This window comes from Tupaia chinensis, unplaced genomic scaffold (assembly GCF_000334495.1).
Source record: "Tupaia chinensis unplaced genomic scaffold, TupChi_1.0 Scaffold000121_1, whole genome shotgun sequence".
Lineage (NCBI taxonomy): Eukaryota > Metazoa > Chordata > Mammalia > Scandentia > Tupaiidae > Tupaia > Tupaia belangeri.
Genome location: NW_006159588.1, coordinates 1,240,275 through 1,262,110, shown reverse-complemented (window position 1 = coordinate 1,262,110; position 21,836 = coordinate 1,240,275). Strand labels below are relative to the sequence as shown.

General features: G+C 40.5%; 1 protein-coding gene across 1 annotated transcript in view; it reads right to left on the bottom strand.

Moving 5' to 3' along the window:
- The window catches only part of GLDC (glycine decarboxylase), a 103,687-nt gene that overhangs the window by 44,569 nt on the left and 37,282 nt on the right, over positions 1-21,836 (bottom strand). Inside the window, exons 5-15 of the mRNA XM_006144467.3 lie at positions 20,492-20,569; positions 19,314-19,461; positions 18,524-18,720; positions 17,617-17,713; positions 13,773-13,878; positions 11,838-11,977; positions 10,862-10,942; positions 4,132-4,229; positions 3,560-3,644; positions 3,342-3,383; positions 1,054-1,196 (exon numbers count right to left, since the gene is read on the bottom strand). Coding sequence (XP_006144529.1) covers positions 1,054-1,196; positions 3,342-3,383; positions 3,560-3,644; positions 4,132-4,229; positions 10,862-10,942; positions 11,838-11,977; positions 13,773-13,878; positions 17,617-17,713; positions 18,524-18,720; positions 19,314-19,461; positions 20,492-20,569 — 1,215 coding nt within the window. The remainder of the gene's footprint in view (positions 1-1,053; positions 1,197-3,341; positions 3,384-3,559; positions 3,645-4,131; positions 4,230-10,861; positions 10,943-11,837; positions 11,978-13,772; positions 13,879-17,616; positions 17,714-18,523; positions 18,721-19,313; positions 19,462-20,491; positions 20,570-21,836) is intronic.

The following is a 21,836-nucleotide window of genomic DNA, read 5'->3' as shown; positions in this document are numbered from 1 at the left end:
AAAGAGACAGAGAGAGAGAGAGAAAGGAAAAGAAAGAGGGGAAGAAAAAAAGAAGAAAAAAGAGAAAAAGAAAGAAAAGAGGAAAGAAGGAAAGTTCTTCAAAGTTTTTGCTTCATAGATAAAGAGACTGAGGCTGGAAAAGAACAGATTTTTCAAAGTTGATGACAGAACCAAGGCAGGATCAAGCTTCTCTTGGCCTATTGGATTGAGACCCTGCTGCTTGACAGGAGTAGGCTTGATCTTAATTTGTATGCCACGCCCTAACAGGTGCAGTAAGTGTCCCACTATGAACCACATCTCCCAGCATCCACACCCCTGTGTTGTCCCTTTCCATGTTTCATCATGGCTGGCCCCATGATTTGCTTTAACAGAGAGAATGCTCTGGAAATGATGGTGTATAACTTTTGGAGGCTGGGCCACAAGAGTTTTGCAGCTTCTGCATGCTTCATCCTGGAACATTCCATGAACCAAGACATCAAGTTGTAAAGAAGATCAAGGATGGGACCAGCAGATGGCATAACACTTACATTGCTGGACGCCCCCCAACACACACACATAGTCTATCGCATTTCGAGACACAAACCTGACACACCGGGCACATGTGCGTGTGTGCCCAAAATTCCGAGAAGAGAATGAAAGAGAAGGAATTGCAGCATGGCCATCCCCTCTAGGGGCTGAATTCTCACTTTCTACTTCTGTCTCTCTCTGGCGAGTGCACACTCCCTACAGCAAAAAAAAAAAACCTCTCTAAAAATTTTAAAATAAAAAATGAAGAAGCTCAAGGAACCATAAGGACAGGTCCACATGAAGAACCAAGGCCTTAGTCAGCATCTTCATATGTGTTCCAGCTAATAGCTCATCTCTCACTTGTCAGTTGTGAATGAGGCCACCATGACCTTCAGGCCTTACCACCCCAATAGAGTAGAACTGTCCAGTCAACTCACAGGATGCTATGAAATGGTGAATTGTTGGTTTAAGCCTCCAAGTTTAGGGGTAGGTGATGTGCAACAAAACAGATAGCTGAAATAATAACAGGAAAAGAAGTCCTCTTACCTGTTAGGCTGAAAAGAGATCCGGTCATAACCTGTGAGTTCACACAAATCCTTCTCAAGCTCTCGGAAAAGCTGTTGATATCCTTGAGCTTGATCCAGAGGCACAAATGGGTGGATGTTTGCAAATTCCTTCCATGTAATAGGCTGAAAAGTGAGAGAAGAAAATAATGCAGATATACATATTGAAACAGTAATAATAACAATAACTTGAAAAATGATAAAAGCCAAAGCTAATAGAAAATGTGACTACTAGGTGCCAGGCACTGTTCTGAGCATTTTACCTATATTAAAGCCTCACCACAGTCTTACAAGGTAGGCACTATTACTATCTTCATTTTACAAGTGGGACATAAGGTTCCCAAACTAAACTTAAACAAAAATGTAATCTTTCTCTACTGTTTCAGGAACAAAAGAGATTTGTATCTATGAAATACTAAGAGTTGCTTCAGGTAAGGTTTATGCAAACTCTTACACAGCACATACATTACTCTCTCTCTTCATTAAGCAGAACACAAAATAAACATAAAAGTGAATGGGGAGGGGACGAGGACATGGTATAATGGTTACATCACTGGACTCCCATGTAGTTGATCGTGGTTCGAGTCCCAGACCCAGTGGCTTAAAACTCACACCAAATGTGTGTGTGTGTGTGCATGTCCAAAATTCTGAGAGGAGAATGGAGAATGGATTGCGATGTGGCTATCCCCTCAGCCCCTGGGGTGGGGGGGGCTGGACTGGTATCTAGCCTTCTGTCTCTCTGGCGAGCTGAAGCGCCCTATAGCAAAAATCTCTCAGAAAAAAGAAAATAGTGGGGACCAGCAGGTGGCATGGTGGTTAAGAAGCTGGACACTCCAGATGGCTGACCACAGTTTGAGTCCCAGACCTGGTGGCTTGCTTTCTCACTCTCTCTCCCTCTCTTTGTGTGTGTCTCTTTCTGGTCAAATTAAAATAAAAGAATGAATAAATAAAAAATTAATTAGAAAGTAATTCTTTTTTTATTTTTTTGAAAGTAATTCTTTTTTTAAAGAATTATTATTTATTTAATTTCATTTGTTATTATTATTCTTCAACTTGACCAGATAGAAACAGAGAGGGAGAGAGAAAGGGAAAGCAAGAAAGCAAGCTGCCAGGTCTGAGACTCAAACCACAATCAACCATGTGGAAATCCGGCACCTTTAACCACCACACCACCTGCTGGGCCCGTTGAAAAGTAATTCTTTAAAAAATAAAAAGTGAATGGGGAGGGGCTAGCAGGTGATGGTTAAAGTACCAGACTCCCATATGGCCAACTATGGTTTGAGTCCCAGACCTGGCAGCTTGCTTTCTCACTTTCTCTCTCTCTCTGGTGAGCACATGTGCCCTATAGCAAATTAAAATTAATTAATTAATTAATTAAATTAATAATAATTAAAATAATTCTTTTTCTAAAAGAAAAAAAAGAGAAAACTTGTCCTAATATAAATATAAAATAAAATGTTTTCTATTACCTGATGTCATTAGGATAAAGAAATAAAAGAAACAAGTTAGCTTTGCTTAAAAAAAAAAAAAAAAAAAAAAAAAAATCCTGGGCCAGCAGCAGGTGACATGGAAGATAAAAGAACTGAATCCCAGATGGCCAACTGAATGGTTCAAGTCCTGGAACCAGAGACTTGATAAACACACTAGTGCATGTGCATGCATGCCCAAAATCCTGAGCGGAGAAGGGAGAAGGGATTGCAGTGTGGCCATCCCCCCACCAGGGAGAGATTTCTCACTCTCTTGTCTCTGTCTGTCTCTGTAGCGAGTGCACGTGCACTGTAGCAAAATTCTTTAAAAAGATGTTTTTAACATGTCAGGTTGTAAAAAGTTAAAAGAAGGGGCTGGCAGGTGGTGTAGTGGTTAGGGGAGCTGGACTCCCACATAGCAGACCACAGTCCAAGTCCCAGACCTGGTAGCTTGCTTTCTCACTTTGTCTTCTCTCTTGTGTCTCATTCTGGTCAAATTTTAAAAATAACAGTAATGAAAATAAAATAAAGGAAATCATTCTTTAAAAAAGTTTAAAAAAAGAAGAAAGTAAAGGTAGAAAGGCATAAATAATATATTAATGCTTGATTAAAAACAATTTTACCTATGATTTACATGGTCAAGTTGTAAGAAATATTAGAGTTTCTCTTGATACTGGTGGATACCAATCAAGACATACCGAAAATTATTAAGTAATAGTCCCCGTGGCTTTCCCTAGTTATTGGCTATGTACAAGCTAGAACACTGCCCCTACCAAGTACCCTCTTACAGAAGTGACCTACTTACTGTAAGTTCAGATGAACTATTGAGCTTCATGGTGCAGGATCCCTTTAAAAAGCACATCCAAAACATATCATATTAGTGATTTTCTGTGGTCTACCTATCAACCCTCATGTATTCCCACACAGCCACTCCTTTGTCCCTCTTTGAGTATAATAAGTATGACCCAAAGAAGAGGGGTCAGAGTAGGGTCGAAAATGAGAAGAAAGGCCATAAACAACTACCAGTGGGATCATGCTGTGAACCAGGGAAATGTCTTTGTTTTCCAATTTCTTCATATACCGAATAATATTTGTTTCTGAGTGATAACTGTGAACACAAAACACATGATTTAGATCCAATAAAATTAGATGAATCCATCACATCCTCCTGAAAGACAAGACACTGAAGTCTACCTTCGAAATTCAGATCAATTTTGGCCATGGGCAACAAAACCAAGTATACAAGAGAGAAGGGCACAGAACCCCCATGAACCTCAGAGGAGGCCCTAGATAACAAGTGGCCTACGAGCATAAGAGGAAGGTTGGGAATAAGCAGGTATAGGACCTCTGGGTATGAACTTTGGCCTGACAATTATACATTCAAACCGCCCTCTTCCTGACAGTATCAAGGGAGTAGAGCCACCGGGAGACAAGGTGAGCCAAGTCAGGAATGGCATCTATGGTTAAACCTTATTAGGAGTTACAGCTGAGCCACAGTAATCCAGGTCACATAACACAGCCAACCACAGCTTCCAGCTGAACTCCCTAGCTTATTGCTTAACACGAAATGCATAAGTCAACCAAGCCGCACAAACCTGTTGAACACCTGATGTGTGAGGAATGGACTGGTTCTCTTGAGTGCAGACCCTGAAATGCCTTTCCGCTCCTCTCCCATGCTTTCAGCAACGAGTTCCTGCATGGAGAGACCACAGAAACTAAAGAGTGGTACATGCCTGGAAGTTTGCGTGAACATCCAGGTATCTGAATGGCTATGTGAGCGAGGAGATCCCCAACCCTGCTCCAGGTCTGGTGTGGCTTGACAGGAGTCAGGAGTCATGGAGTGTGACCATTCTCCAAGGTGGTTTTAACTTCTTTAACTTCCTGTTACTACGAGAAATAGATTACTTATAATTTCTACTGCAAAACAATTTTTCACATCTCTCAGTTTTTCCTTAAGTAATAAAGCAAGTTCTAGTAACTTGTTTTCTTTTTAAAGAATTACTTGTTTGTTTGCTTATTTATTTATTTATTTATTTATTTATTTTTAATTTGATCAGAGAGTGAGACACTGGGAAAAGCAAGCCACCAGGTCTGGGACTCCAACTGCAGTCAGCCATGTGGGAGTCCAGTGCCTTAACCACCACGCCACCAGCCAGCCCCCAGTAACTTGTTTTAAAAATCTGTAAAGGGACCAGCAGGGATTATGAAGATTAAGGCAAGTAGAGATCACGTGGCCAACAGCATGGTTGGAGTCCTAGACCCAGACAGCTGGAAAATCTCACTGGGTGTATGTATAAACATAACCAAAATCTTGAGATGAAAATGAAGGAGAGGGGATTGCAGCATGGCCAGCCCCCATGGAGGTGATTTCTCACTATCTCTCTCTCTATCTCTCTTTAGTAAGCACATTCATCCTATAGCAAACTAAAAAAACAAAAATAAAAAAGTCTATGAAAAAAAAGTTACTATGAGGGCCCAACAGGTGATGTGGTGGTTAAGGGCGATAGACTCCCCACATGGCCAACTATGGTTCAAGTCCTGGACCTGGCAGCTGACTTTCTCACTTTCCCTCTGTCTCTCTTTCTCTCTATCTGTCCCTCTCTGGTCAAATTAAAATAAATAAGTAAATAAAGTTAAATAATTCTTTAAAAAAAAGTTACTGTGATAACACTCGAGATAAGTACAGAGAGTCCCTGACTTATGATGACTTGACATTAAGGTTTGACTTTCTGAAGGTGTGAAAGTTATCAGCATTCAATAGAACCTGTACTTTAAGTACCCATTCAACTATTCATGTTCAGTACAATAGTCAATAACTTGTGAGATATTCAACACTTCATCAAAAAATAGGCTTGGGTTACGTGTTTTTGCCCACCTGCAGTCTAATATAAATGTTCTGAGTACACTTTTGCTAGGCTAGACTATTATATTTATTAGGGCTAGGTGTATTAAATGCATTTCAACTTAAAATGTTTTCAACTTGCAATAGATTTATCAGAACGTAACTTCACTGTAAGTCAGGATCATCTGTATTTTCATTTGACACTGCTTTCTTATTTTTGAGAATAGCTATAATAAAATGACACTGGACCCTCATCTTCTACCATGTACAAAAATTAACTCAGAATGGATCAAGACATAAATAAAACCATTAAACTCTTAGAAAACAATATAGAAGTAGAACTGCACAGGCTTGGATTTGGCAATAGTTTTCAAAATAGGACACCAAAAGTATGAGCAGCAGAAGAAAAATAGGAAATCTGGATTTTATTAAAATTTAAAAGGTTTGTGCATCAAAGCACACAATCAAGAGAGCTGAGTCAATGCATGTAATGAGGCAAATATTTGAAAATCATTTATCTGATAAGCTTAATATTGAAGGCTTACTCCTCATTCATCCCCTGGGTGATAATATGACCGTCTTGAGCCTTCTGTAGGCACTCCACAAACACTTCTCAAATGCACAGACTAAATATCCGTGATTAAATTTAATGCAGAGCTCACCAGCTTATCCAGTCCTGTTTGTTAATCAAAGTTTTTAAAGAGAACACTGTGGTGGTGGCAGGTGGCATAGTGGTTAGGGTGCTGAACTGTCACGTGGCTGACCACGATTTGACCCCCTAAGGGGTGATTTCTTGCTTTCTGTCTCTCTGGCAAGCGCATCACCCTATAAGAAAAATCTCAACAAAAAGAGAGAGAGAGAGAACACTGTGATGCTTTTTCTGTGATTTGTGATTGTGATTGTTATCTAGTATAATCCTTTGACGTTCTCTCCTTAGAGGGCACAGACATCGTCCCCTCAACACTCCAAAGGTATTTCTACTTATGCAGTCAGTATTTCACGATAGGGGAGTCTTTACTGAGTGAGTACTATGCACCAGGCATCACAGAGTGCTGTGTTTCACACCTTACCACAGCTGTAGTAGCAACTGACTACTCTCTTCCACTCTGGACCCATGGAGTGGTAACTCTTCTCCTCACTGGTCCCTGCTACTTGGTCATTTCAGAAAGCAACCTGAGCCACACTGGACCGCTTTTAATCTCATGTAATCTCTCTCCTCGCCATTGTGGCTGGTTTCCTCAATGGTTAGAACACCCAGACTACATCCTCCATTGTGGCATCTTGCTCTAGACAATTTCTATTCGGCTTTCAGATCTCAAATTCAGGCAATTTCTTCCCCAGTTATCAGTGAGACACTCACTCTCTGTACTCATGGGGTATCTTCACACATCACCCATCCTATCACATCACCTGAACTGTAGTTTTGGGCTTAGTTGACTGATATCAGACTGTAAACTCCATGAGGGTAGGACGCATGTCTAATTCATCACTATGTCCTCAGGGTAGCACCTAATATGTACAGTACTTAATATATATTAGGTCTTCAATAAATATTTACCTAAATACATGACTATCATGGGACCAGCAAATGGCATAATGGTTACATCATGGGATTCTCATGTAGTTGACTGCAGTTTGAGTCTCGGACCCGGCGGCTTAAAACTCATGCCCAGCACAGGAGCGTGCATGCCAAAAATCCCGAGAGGAGAGTGGAGGAGATTTCTGGAGGGGTGATCTCTTGCTTTCTGTCTCCTTGTTTTTCTCTGTCTCTCTGGCAAGTGCACACACCCCTATGGCAGAAAATTTCTCTAAAATAAATAAATAACGTAACATAATTATCCCAGAACTGACCTCTTGAAGATGCCAGTGCTGTGAATCTCTGTGTTAAGAACACTTTCAATGAAACACCATTAACAATCCTCCCAACTAGCTTGACTGCATGTCCTGGCTGGGGCCCACAGCAATGACCTGCAGCTATCAGTGGTCACTCTAGCAAGAGACAGTGGCATACTTTTAACATCAGGCCACTCTGCGTCATACCTGGGTCCCTTCTCCCTCACACACAAGAGAACAAACCATCTTTGCCACCACCTCTAACAGTCATTATGAGAAATGTGTGTTTATATTCTACTTACTGCAGATGACTCACAGCCAAAGATCCACAACAAATCATCCAGATCTTTTTCACTGACTGTTTCATCAAGAGAAATACCAAGCTACAGAAACAAAATTAAATGGAAAACATCAGGTTTAAATGCCAAGAATAGTGGAGGAATCCCAAAAGAGGTCAAAAGGGAGAAGCCGCTGGACAAAATTCAGTCGTGTAAAAACATCAGGTACAATTATATCCAGGTTGACCCTTAGGAGATGGTTTCTAGACCAATCCCAGACATGGTGAGTTTGGAAGGTTTGCAAGTCACCACTGGATTCAAACAGTCCATTGGCTTTAGGGTACTCTTACTGGAACTAGATATATTGGGTTGTCAGGAAAATCATGACGCATTTTTGCATAGAAAGACATAGAAAAACACATCATGACTTTCCCAACAGACTATTTGCCTTACTAATATCACTTGTCAAAGCCTTTACTTTGAGTGGTCATACTGTGGAGAGGAGTGTTAGGAATTCATATGTGCCTTTTAAGTCTCATATATGAAAATACAAAGTCTTAAGAAGAGGAGAGGATGAATTGTTTCTTATTGGAAAATTATGAAGATTAAGGCAAGTAGAGATCACGTGGCCAACAGCATGGTTGGAGTCCTAGACCCAGACAGCTGGAAAATCTCACTGGGTGTATGTATAAACATAACCAAAATCTTGAGATGAAAATGAAGGAGAGGGGATTGCAGCATGGCCAGCCCCCATGGAGGTGATTTCTCACTATCTCTCTCTCTATCTCTCTTTAGTAAGCACATTCATCCTATAGCAAACTAAAAAAACAAAAATAAAAAAGTCTATGAAAAAAAAGTTACTATGAGGGCCCAACAGGTGATGTGGTGGTTAAGGGCGATAGACTCCCCACATGGCCAACTATGGTTCAAGTCCTGGACCTGGCAGCTGACTTTCTCACTTTCCCTCTGTCTCTCTTTCTCTCTATCTGTCCCTCTCTGGTCAAATTAAAATAAATAAGTAAATAAAGTTAAATAATTCTTTAAAAAAAAGTTACTGTGATAACACTCGAGATAAGTACAGAGAGTCCCTGACTTATGATGACTTGACATTAAGGTTTGACTTTCTGAAGGTGTGAAAGTTATCAGCATTCAATAGAACCTGTACTTTAAGTACCCATTCAACTATTCATGTTCAGTACAATAGTCAATAACTTGTGAGATATTCAACACTTCATCAAAAAATAGGCTTGGGTTACGTGTTTTTGCCCACCTGCAGTCTAATATAAATGTTCTGAGTACACTTTTGCTAGGCTAGACTATTATATTTATTAGGGCTAGGTGTATTAAATGCATTTCAACTTAAAATGTTTTCAACTTGCAATAGATTTATCAGAACGTAACTTCACTGTAAGTCAGGATCATCTGTATTTTCATTTGACACTGCTTTCTTATTTTTGAGAATAGCTATAATAAAATGACACTGGACCCTCATCTTCTACCATGTACAAAAATTAACTCAGAATGGATCAAGACATAAATAAAACCATTAAACTCTTAGAAAACAATATAGAAGTAGAACTGCACAGGCTTGGATTTGGCAATAGTTTTCAAAATAGGACACCAAAAGTATGAGCAGCAGAAGAAAAATAGGAAATCTGGATTTTATTAAAATTTAAAAGGTTTGTGCATCAAAGCACACAATCAAGAGAGCTGAGTCAATGCATGTAATGAGGCAAATATTTGAAAATCATTTATCTGATAAGCTTAATATTGAAGGCTTACTCCTCATTCATCCCCTGGGTGATAATATGACCGTCTTGAGCCTTCTGTAGGCACTCCACAAACACTTCTCAAATGCACAGACTAAATATCCGTGATTAAATTTAATGCAGAGCTCACCAGCTTATCCAGTCCTGTTTGTTAATCAAAGTTTTTAAAGAGAACACTGTGGTGGTGGCAGGTGGCATAGTGGTTAGGGTGCTGAACTGTCACGTGGCTGACCACGATTTGACCCCCTAAGGGGTGATTTCTTGCTTTCTGTCTCTCTGGCAAGCGCATCACCCTATAAGAAAAATCTCAACAAAAAGAGAGAGAGAGAGAACACTGTGATGCTTTTTCTGTGATTTGTGATTGTGATTGTTATCTAGTATAATCCTTTGACGTTCTCTCCTTAGAGGGCACAGACATCGTCCCCTCAACACTCCAAAGGTATTTCTACTTATGCAGTCAGTATTTCACGATAGGGGAGTCTTTACTGAGTGAGTACTATGCACCAGGCATCACAGAGTGCTGTGTTTCACACCTTACCACAGCTGTAGTAGCAACTGACTACTCTCTTCCACTCTGGACCCATGGAGTGGTAACTCTTCTCCTCACTGGTCCCTGCTACTTGGTCATTTCAGAAAGCAACCTGAGCCACACTGGACCGCTTTTAATCTCATGTAATCTCTCTCCTCGCCATTGTGGCTGGTTTCCTCAATGGTTAGAACACCCAGACTACATCCTCCATTGTGGCATCTTGCTCTAGACAATTTCTATTCGGCTTTCAGATCTCAAATTCAGGCAATTTCTTCCCCAGTTATCAGTGAGACACTCACTCTCTGTACTCATGGGGTATCTTCACACATCACCCATCCTATCACATCACCTGAACTGTAGTTTTGGGCTTAGTTGACTGATATCAGACTGTAAACTCCATGAGGGTAGGACGCATGTCTAATTCATCACTATGTCCTCAGGGTAGCACCTAATATGTACAGTACTTAATATATATTAGGTCTTCAATAAATATTTACCTAAATACATGACTATCATGGGACCAGCAAATGGCATAATGGTTACATCATGGGATTCTCATGTAGTTGACTGCAGTTTGAGTCTCGGACCCGGCGGCTTAAAACTCATGCCCAGCACAGGAGCGTGCATGCCAAAAATCCCGAGAGGAGAGTGGAGGAGATTTCTGGAGGGGTGATCTCTTGCTTTCTGTCTCCTTGTTTTTCTCTGTCTCTCTGGCAAGTGCACACACCCCTATGGCAGAAAATTTCTCTAAAATAAATAAATAACGTAACATAATTATCCCAGAACTGACCTCTTGAAGATGCCAGTGCTGTGAATCTCTGTGTTAAGAACACTTTCAATGAAACACCATTAACAATCCTCCCAACTAGCTTGACTGCATGTCCTGGCTGGGGCCCACAGCAATGACCTGCAGCTATCAGTGGTCACTCTAGCAAGAGACAGTGGCATACTTTTAACATCAGGCCACTCTGCGTCATACCTGGGTCCCTTCTCCCTCACACACAAGAGAACAAACCATCTTTGCCACCACCTCTAACAGTCATTATGAGAAATGTGTGTTTATATTCTACTTACTGCAGATGACTCACAGCCAAAGATCCACAACAAATCATCCAGATCTTTTTCACTGACTGTTTCATCAAGAGAAATACCAAGCTACAGAAACAAAATTAAATGGAAAACATCAGGTTTAAATGCCAAGAATAGTGGAGGAATCCCAAAAGAGGTCAAAAGGGAGAAGCCGCTGGACAAAATTCAGTCGTGTAAAAACATCAGGTACAATTATATCCAGGTTGACCCTTAGGAGATGGTTTCTAGACCAATCCCAGACATGGTGAGTTTGGAAGGTTTGCAAGTCACCACTGGATTCAAACAGTCCATTGGCTTTAGGGTACTCTTACTGGAACTAGATATATTGGGTTGTCAGGAAAATCATGACGCATTTTTGCATAGAAAGACATAGAAAAACACATCATGACTTTCCCAACAGACTATTTGCCTTACTAATATCACTTGTCAAAGCCTTTACTTTGAGTGGTCATACTGTGGAGAGGAGTGTTAGGAATTCATATGTGCCTTTTAAGTCTCATATATGAAAATACAAAGTCTTAAGAAGAGGAGAGGATGAATTGTTTCTTATTGGAAAGGTCACAATATTGCATGCAGGAAATACAAATAGTTTGCACAAAAAATAGAGTGGGCCCAAAGTTCCAGCATTAATTTTTTTTTCAATAAAGAGGAAAGTAGGCCAGCTCTCCGGCCTGGTGGTTAATTAAGGATTCCATATGGCTGACTTGGACTTGGAGGGTTGAGGAACACACCAGGTACAAGTGCAAGAATAACCAAAATCCCGAAAGGAGATAGAGGATATGGATTGTGGCATGACCATTCCCCATGGGGGGGGGGTGCTTTTTTCTCTCTCTCCCTGTCTCTCTCTGGCCAGCTTATGCGCACTAGCAAATAAAAAAAATTTCTAATGAAGATTTTAATGATAAACGTCATGAAAATTTAGAGAACCGGTAAAAAAACAAAAACAGGATATTTGACTTACTGTGCCATCCTCGAAGAGCCGAAAATTGATTTGCCGCTGAGCGGCCCTGCCCAAGACCTCCTTCACCGAGCAGCCACATTGAATCTTCAAGGTGTCAAAGAACAAGTCATGCTGGAGTTGATGCCCTGCTCTCTTGAGACCTAGACAAGGAGGAGAGCCACCAATCTCTGACATGTAACACTGCTTCTCAGCCATGGATGTTTCAGACACATACATAGGTAAATCCTACTATAGTTTATTCCTGGTCCAGTTTTTAGTGCTTTTTCACAAGAAATTAAATGTTTATTACCAAGCTATAGAAAACTATAAAATACATATGAAAAGGGAAGAAAAATCCCCATAATCACCATCCAGAAATAAGCACTGCTTACATTTCAAAGTATAATCCTCTAAAAATAATGGGTGTTGTGTATATCTGTTGTATCAGACATATACATTCCACTTTTTTTCTCACATAAATATATCAAGAACAAGTTTGCTTTTCTATAGATTACTATCTGTATTACTCTTTCCTTTTTATAAAATTTTACTTATTTATTTTTTAGAGAGATTTTTGCTATAGGGTGTGTCCACTTGCCAAAGAGACTGAGAGAGACAGGGAGACAAAGAGTGAGAAATCAACCCCCCAGAGAGGATGGCCACACCTCAATCACTTCTCCTCCAGTCTTCTCTCGGGATTTGGGGCATACACACACGCCACCTGAGTTTGAGGCCGCCAGGTCCAGAATTCAAACTACGGTCAGCCGTATGAAAGTCCAGTGACATAACCACTATGCCATCTGTTGGTCCCAACTAGCTATATTACTTTTGATGGCTGTTTAATAATTATACTATTATATCATTTAATCACTTGTCATTAGACATTTATGTTATTTCCATCATTCAGAACAACGTAAACAATGTTTCAATGGACACTCTTCACAAGGTTATCTGATTATTTCCTTTAGAACATTCCTAGAGGTAGAATTTTCAGGTCAAATCGTAGGCTTTTTTTAAAAGCTTTTGATAGACATAGTTTAAATGCTATCCATAAAAGTCATACTAAAATGCTGTCAGCATTCTCCTAACCTTTGCCAATGTGATGGGAGAAATACTGTTTTACTGTTTTAATTTACATTTCTTTCATTAACAGAGAGGTAAAGATTTTACATGTTCATTAGTTATTTACAGGCAATCCTCACTTACCAACTGAGTTCCATGTCTACAACTAGGTCATTAAGAGAACTGGTCAATAAGTGAGGAGCTGAAAGGCAATGTCTTCTGGTGTGTTATGTGCTACAGGGTATGTATTTTTCAATAGGTATTAAGCATGCATTACATAAGCACCAAAATGTGACCAGACACACCACTACACAATAATATAAATCTGGCATAATCATTTTTATTTACTTTGAATATTATTACGGGTGCACAATAAAGTACTAATTTATAAATAAAATACGCAGTCTTGCGTGACCGTGAATACTTTGTGTAGTGACACTGACTGTGGAACAAGACAGACTGAGAAAGGTGATTCCCCAGCCTCACGCAGACTAAGAAAGGGGATTCCCCACTCTAGAGAATTGGTTTCAATCTGAGCAGTCGTTAAACAGGTATGTCATTAAGTAAGAAGTTGCTGTATTGTAGATGTATTTCTTTTTCAATTACACTTAATGTCTTCTACTTGTCTTTCTGCCAATTTATTCATCCTTTTAATTTTTGGGACACCCGTGACAAGGTCTTCACACCATGATCAGCTTCCTCCAGCTCTCCAACTAGTCAGGATCTTAGATGCAAGCACCCACCATGTTTCAGGTTGACTTGGGCTCTGAACCTGGTCGCATGGCTGCCAGAACTGCGGATCAGTATGCTAATACCTGCGCCAAAGCAGCTGGGCAACACTTAATCAAAATTTATCATTCTTGTTATGCCCAAAAGTTTTGATAAATGACTTACCTTCTGACAAAATCAAAGTGGCATTATGTACTCTCCTAGCAATATGCTCCAGCCCACGGGAGCCATGGTAGATTGCAAACATGGCAGCCATATTTGCCAAGAGTGCCTTAAAGGATAAAGGGCATTTAAAGAAACACATTTAACAATGCAATGAAAGATGATTAGCAAAGAAATTATTACTTGATTTGGGATGCCAAAATTAAAAACAGGGACAAAACAAAATCATCAGATTGCTTGTATTCTCTATGAAAGTTTGGGACCATTTATATCTTGCCTGACTACATGAGGGTAAACACATCATCCAAGACACCCTGGAGTCACTACTCCAAACCTTCAAATTTGACCATTCTAAAGGGATTTTATCCATGCAACATAGTCTTGTCACCCATAGGGGAAAAGATCAAGCTGTCATCAGACATTGAGAGGCAATACTATATTTAATGTTGCAAGAAAGTAAAATAATAAAGACATTAGAGTTAGGGATGATTAAGATTTGAGAATTTTATATCCAGTCAAGTAGTTCTTACAGAATAAATGCAGCAACCAATTTTCTTTTTCTTTAATTATTTTATTGAACTTTATTTTATTTATGTATTTGTTTTCATTTGATCAGAGAGGAAGAGAGTGATAAAGGGCAGGGAAGGGGGGTTGAGAAAACAAGCTGCCAGGTCTGGGACTCAAACTGCGGTTGGCCATGTGGGACTCCAGGACCCTTAACCATCATGCCACCTGCTGGCCCCAAAAGCAGCAAGCAATTTTCAAACACACAAGAACTTAGAGAATATAGTTCTCCTGAGGCCTTAAATGAAACACTAGAGCTGAATTTCAGCCATCCAAGATAAAAATAGCAAAAGATTGCTGAAGATGAAAATGAGCAACACAAGGTAATAAAACCAAAATGAATTGGCAGGAGATAAACTGGAAATGGAAAACAAATTCCTACTGGCTTATTCCCTAATGACAAGGTTGCTCTCTAAAGTAAAAATACCTCTCTAGTACGCTGGATTGAGATTTCAGAAAAAAATTTACAAGGAAGTATATGTTCCAGTTACAAAAAATGAAAAGGAACAGCACTGGAATCTCTCCGAGATAACGGATTCAACTCTAGGATGTTCCCATTAGGGGTGTCCTACATGGGGAGTAAGGAAGAACCCATGTGATGCTATCTTGGAGGTGGAAGAGAGATAAAGAGGATGGCTAAGGTCAGAAACAAAAATAAATGATGCCTTGGGAGTTAAATAATGAAAGACTACTGGGACCAGCAGTTGGCATAATTGCTATGTCACTGGACTCCCATGGAGTCGACCATGGTTCGAGTCTCAGACCCAGTGGTTTAAACTCACACCAGGCGCATGTGTGTGCATGCCCAAATCCCGGGAGGAGAAGGGATTGCGGCATGGCCATCCCCCCAGGGGGTGATTTCCCTCTTTTTGTCTCTCTGTTTCTGTCTTTCTGGCGAGTGCACACACTCTATAGCATAAAAAAACCTCTCCAAAAAAGAAAATAATAATGAAGGACTACCTCCTATATCTCCTCCTTTTGGTCTCATCCCTCACTTGTTTTTCACCTATTAATCAGCGTTCCAATCACCCATAACACACCACATAATGGATACAAATTGAAGTCTCAGAATAGCCACCCATCCAGTTTACTCTATTTTTTTTCTTTTTCTTTTCTTTTTTTTTTTTTTATTGAGAGTTTTATCGCTATAGCGCGCGGGCACGCACTCACCAGACAGACAGAGAGAGGCACAGAGACAGAAAGCGAGAAATCACCCCCAGAGGGGATGGTCACGCCGTAATCCCTTCTCCTCCATTCTCCTCTCGGGATCTTGGGCACGCATGCACACACGCCCGGCGTGAGTTCTAAGCCACCGGGTCCAGGACGCGAACCGCGATCGACTACGTGGGAATCCAGTGACATAGCCATTACGCTAACTGCTGGTTCCCTCCAGTTTACTCTATTTTCCCAGTCTCTTCCACTGGTCCAGGTGGCATGGTTTCTAACACACCAGGTGATCAGTTCAAAAGTCAGACTTTCAAAGTCTACCTTCATAGCTGGCCAAACTCCAGGGTGGGAAGAAGCACTTCACAGAACATTCTATTCAACTAAGAAACACAACACTTTAAAGTTAGTGTGGTAGTTGGGATGCTAGATTCCCACATGGCTGACCACCATTTGAGTCCAGGACCTGGAAGCTTGCTTTCTCACTTTCTCTGTATCTCTAGTGAACACACATGCCCCATAACAAATTAAAAATAATAATAATAAAATAAAATTAAGAATACTTTAAATAAACAAATAAATAAAAGAGTTGGATGGTGTTGAATAGTGGATCTATTTTGTTAGGTACAGTTTTTCTCTGCTGGGCTGTTTGAAGAATTTTCTATGATGCCAGTGCAAAACAAGGAACAGTTTATAAGAATAGGCCATAAAGTGATGTCAGTAATCAATGAACAAAATAAGGCGGAAAAGATGTTTTCCCATGGAAAATAACTATGGGTATCAGAGACAGTATGAGAGGAGGGCCTGATATACAGGGCGGGTAGGGAAGGAAGAGAGAATCAAGGGGGAAAATAATCAATGGACACAAAAAAAGAAAAATTATCTGGCAATGATATGTGGTAAAGATATACAGTGATTGAACATTTTAAAAAATTAAATTACAGGGACCAGCAGTTAGGGTAATGGCTATGTCGCTGAACTCCCATGTAGCTGACCATGGTTCGAGTCCTGGACCCGGTGGCTTAAACTCACGCCAGGCGCAGGTGCATGCGTGCCCCAGATTCCGAAAGGAGAATGGAGGAGAACAACACTTTAAAGTTAGTGTGGTAGTTGGGATGCTAGATTCCCACATGGCTGACCACCATTTGAGTCCAGGACCTGGAAGCTTGCTTTCTCACTTTCTCTGTATCTCTAGTGAACACACATGCCCCATAACAAATTAAAAATAATAATAATAAAATAAAATTAAGAATACTTTAAATAAACAAATAAATAAAAGAGTTGGATGGTGTTGAATAGTGGATCTATTTTGTTAGGTACAGTTTTTCTCTGCTGGGCTGTTTGAAGAATTTTCTATGATGCCAGTGCAAAACAAGGAACAGTTTATAAGAATAGGCCATAAAGTGATGTCAGTAATCAATGAACAAAATAAGGCGGAAAAGATGTTTTCCCATGGAAAATAACTATGGGTATCAGAGACAGTATGAGAGGAGGGCCTGATATACAGGGCGGGTAGGGAAGGAAGAGAGAATCAAGGGGGAAAATAATCAATGGACACAAAAAAAGAAAAATTATCTGGCAATGATATGTGGTAAAGATATACAGTGATTGAACATTTTAAAAAATTAAATTACAGGGACCAGCAGTTAGGGTAATGGCTATGTCGCTGAACTCCCATGTAGCTGACCATGGTTCGAGTCCTGGACCCGGTGGCTTAAACTCACGCCAGGCGCAGGTGCATGCGTGCCCCAGATTCCGAAAGGAGAATGGAGGAGAAGGGATTGCGGCATGGCCATCCCCCCTGGGGGGTGATTTCTCACTTTCTATCTCTCTGTCTCTGTCTTTCTGGCTAGCGCACGTGCCCTATAGCAAAAGCCGCTCCAAAAAAAAAAATTAAATTACAAAGAAGATATCATCCAGTAATACTAGGAAAACTTATCAGAAAAGAGACAGCCACCTTCCTGAGACAAAAGAATACAAGAAAACCAACTGACAAAACTACCCCAAAGACCAGTGGCTGTAGAACCAGCCCTAAGTAGACCTTATTGTCCACTGCCTCCTGGAGAGCCCATTTCTGTAGACTAAGGCATTAAGTAGTCAGGTCAGGTTTGTGACTTACCTGAGCTGTACAAATGTTGCTAGTTGCCTTGTCTCTCCGGATGTGTTGCTCCCTGGTTTGAAGAGCAAGACGATACACTTCTTTCCCAGTGGCATCTCTACACCAAGAATAAAGCAGCCAGTTAGAACAGATAATCACAGCACCAGATAATCACACCACCAGCAGCAGTAAAACATGACAGTGGTAGTGCAGCAGTAAAATGATAGTGTATAAGGTTGACCTACATGGGAAGGTTCCAGGCCCATGTCTGGAGACCTCCCTAGTTATGTCTATGACCTGGGGCTGGCTGAGGTTGGAAGCCTCAGGTGTTTCAGACTGACCAGGCTGGGGATTTAAATCATGATCACCATCTGAAATCTGGCTTCTTCCAAGCAGTGTATTATCACTGCACCAGGGAGCTGGCCCTCCTTTGCATTCTTGATCTGAGAAAGGTCATCAATGAGAAGCACTTCAGAAAGTATATTTGGAAACGATTTGAATGACCAAGTGGCAGAAGCCTCCAGGAAATAATGTGGACCACACTTGACATGGCTTTACACTCTCATTGCACAGGTCATTAGGTACCCATGGGACTTAACAATACTTATGAGAAAAACAGATTAGACATGAAACACACATAAAATATTCAATCTCTCAAAGTTTCCATCAACCCAAATTCACTTTTCTAATTTCAATACTAATACATCACAAAGTAAACACACACTTTCAAATATGCACAAATTCATGGTATCTGAGAAGTATTAGCTCACACCCCAAACAGATTTTGTCTTCTGAAATTATGTTGTATATTTTGTTAATCAAGCCAAGATGACCCAGTTAATTGAGAAAGGAATCAATCTTTGTGATCAGGAGAAGGAACAGGACAAGCCATAGTGCAATAAAAGAGGAAGAAGCTGAGCTGTGTTACCTTGTTACCCCCACCATCCGTCCAGGCATCATCCTCACCAAGCTGTCTCTGACAGCAAAAAAGGCTGCGTGAGGTCCCCCATATCCCAGGGGCACTCCAAATCTCTGTGAGCTGCCCAGGGCGATGTCTACCCCAAACTCTCCAGGGGGCCTCAAGATACATAGAGCTAACAGGTCAGTGGCACAGCAGGTCAGACTCTGGAAGGAAATGAGAGAAAGCATAGGATGTCATCTCTCCCGGAACACAATAGGAGTAGTAAATGATCTCAACTGCTAGTACACTGGCAGAGTCGGTCCATAGTATGTGAACTTCAGTTGTTCATTCATTCATTCAACAAGTTAAACACTGAGTGTCGGGACCAGCAGTTAGCTTAATGGCTATGTTGCTGGATTCCCACGTGGTCGACTGCGGTTCACGTCCCAGACACGGTGGCTTAAAACTCACGCTGGGCGCGTGTGCGTGCGTGCCCAAGATCCCAAGAGGAGAATGGAGAAGGGATTGCGGGGTGGCCATCCCCCCTGGGGGGTGATTTCTCGCTTTCTGTCTCTATGTCTCTCTGTCTGTCTGGCGAGCGCACGCACCCTATAGCAAAAACCTCTCAAAAAAAAAAAAAAAAACTGAGTGTCAATGATGTGCCATGAATCAGTGAACAATGCAACTTGAAGAAAGAAGGAGTTTTACCATTCAATGTGATAAAATTAAGACACCGAAAAACATAAACAAACAAATAAATAAATAATTCAAAACTGGGACACACATCCATAGCCCCCCATAGAGAAGTTCTGCTCACTCCACTCTGGTGGGCTCTCTCCACAAGTTCTGTGAAGTCTTCCACCTTCCCCTCAGTGTCTGGGTACTGGAACAACACCCCACTGACATCCTTTCCACTGAAGTCCATCTCATGGGGTAGCTTCAGCTCAATGAGGACTCCACTATATCTGAAAATTCAAAGGATGAAGACCAATCATGCTTTCAGCTTACAGGGGAAAATCAGATGAACTAAAGTTTCTTTTCAATGACACACATTCATTTTCTATGCCTTCCCGTAAGGCCCTCCCCACAGTCCCACACCTGGCCCACACCAAATCAAGTGCATTCAACAAGCTCAGTTTCTGTTCTTCTCTTCTACCCTTCCCACTGCCCTCCCCTTCATTCCTTCTTGTCAGATCTTTTCCTAAGAGAAGACTGGGACTATCACTTCTTAGGGCTAAAGAACAAATACTTGTATGACAGGGCCATCACCATTTACACTTTGGATCAATCATAGATAAAAGGAAAACCATCAGTGAAACAAGGAGGAAGAACTTCCTTAGACGCCTAAAACTACTTAATGCTGACCCAATGTCAGAAAAATCAGGGTGAAAAGACAGTGGTTATTGGTAGGGGTAGGATGCTCTCTCAACTTTTACAAAGACGAGAGCAAAAATCTCAAGCAGAGATTTATCTAACCCTGTTTAGCAAAATCTGTCTTATTTTTTTGTTTTTCTTTTAATTTGACCAGAGGTTGTGCTAGGTTTGTTTTACCTGATTACAGCAGTAAACACATACAATACACATTAATCTAGTCTTATTTCGCCTAGGCATTGTGTAGATTCCCTATAAACTACGTTTCCAGGGAAAACACACAAAAATAACAGCTATGAGTTTCATTTTTTTCCTACTGTTCTTCAAACTTTCCAAAATATTGCTGAAAAGACTTTTAGCATTTTCTAATTTCCTTTTCACAAAAAGAAAACAAAAAAACATGGTAACTTACTATAAAGACAACTAAACTCATTGTGTATTATCCCTTCAATTTTCACCCATCACACTAAACAGAGAGATCACTAAAAAAAAGGGAAAGCAAAACTTAACAATCCAATTTAACCAGGCTCTACTCCAATCAAGTTGGAAGTGAGAAAGAGAGAGAAACAGAGATATGGCCATAATAGCACCTCCTGAGTTCGAAGTACAAATAAAATTAATTACTTTGCCCGAGTCTGGACAACAGCTATTGTCTGTGGGTGGCAGTGGGGGTCGATGAAAAATTTCCTCCTCTTGTTGTGTCTGTTGAAAAGAAAAAGCACATTCAAACACAAACATTACAGAAATCAGGGGTCAGACAGTGTCATGGTGGATAAGGTGGCTGGATCTCATATGGCCACCTATATAGTTCAAGTCCTGAACCTAGTGGCTTGAAAAACATGTGCCCTAAATCTCCAAATGAGTGAGAAATGAAAGAGAAGGGATTGTGGTGTAACCATCCCCTGTGAGAGCATGAGTGCTTTTTCATTTTCCTTCTCTATTTCCCTCCAGTGTATACACGAATCCTCTGTCAAATTAAAAAATAATAATAATAGTTATCTTTCCTTGAGTGTGGTACTTAAGGAAAATCTGACCATACTATAAAAAAAAAAAGAGTTGTTAATGACTAACGACATTTACTGATTGGAATCCTACTAAAATCCTATTCCCATTCTAACCCTGTTTAGCAAAATCTGTCTTTATTTTTTTGTTTTTCTTTTAATTTGACCAGAGAGAGGCAGAGAGAAAGGGAAAGTGAGAAAGCAAGCCACCAGGTCTGGGACTTGAACCATAGTCAGTCACATAGGAGGTGCAGTACCTTAACTATCATGCCATCTGCCTGCCCCACAAGAATCTATCTTAAAATGGCTCAAATGTTAAAAAGATATGTACCATGAGGGAGGAAAAAAAAAAAAAAGCAAAGGGCAAGATTAGATACAGGTGAAACAAATAAATAACAAATAAAAATAAAACCAAACAATGAAAAACTCCTCTAAATAAAAATATGTTTGGGCCAGCAAGTGGTGTGATGGTTAAGGTGCTGGACTTCCAAATGGCTGACCACAGTTAGAGTCCCATAGCTGGCAGCTTGCTTTCTCACTTTCTCTTTCTCTCTGTCTCTCTCTGGTGAGTGCACGTGTCCTATAGCAAAATTTTAAAATAGTAATAATAATTAATAAAATTCAATAAGTAATTCTTTCATTAAAAAAAAAAACTTATAAAAAAATCTTAGAATTCTATTGACAGGCCAGCCTATTGTGTGGTGGTTGAGGTAGCTGGGTCCCACATGACTGACTGTGCGGTTCAAGACTCAGACTCAGCAGTTTAAGAAATGTGCCAGGCATGTGCGCTGAGGGTCCTAAATCCTAAAAAATAGAAAGAGATGGAAGAGAAGGGATTCCAGCAAGGCCATACCCCATGGGGAGTGCTTTCTCACTTTTCCTTGCTGTTTCTCTCTGGCATACACATGTGCCCTTTGCCAAATTAAGAAAATAATAATCAGCAGGCTCTAAAACTATTAAGCCTTAGG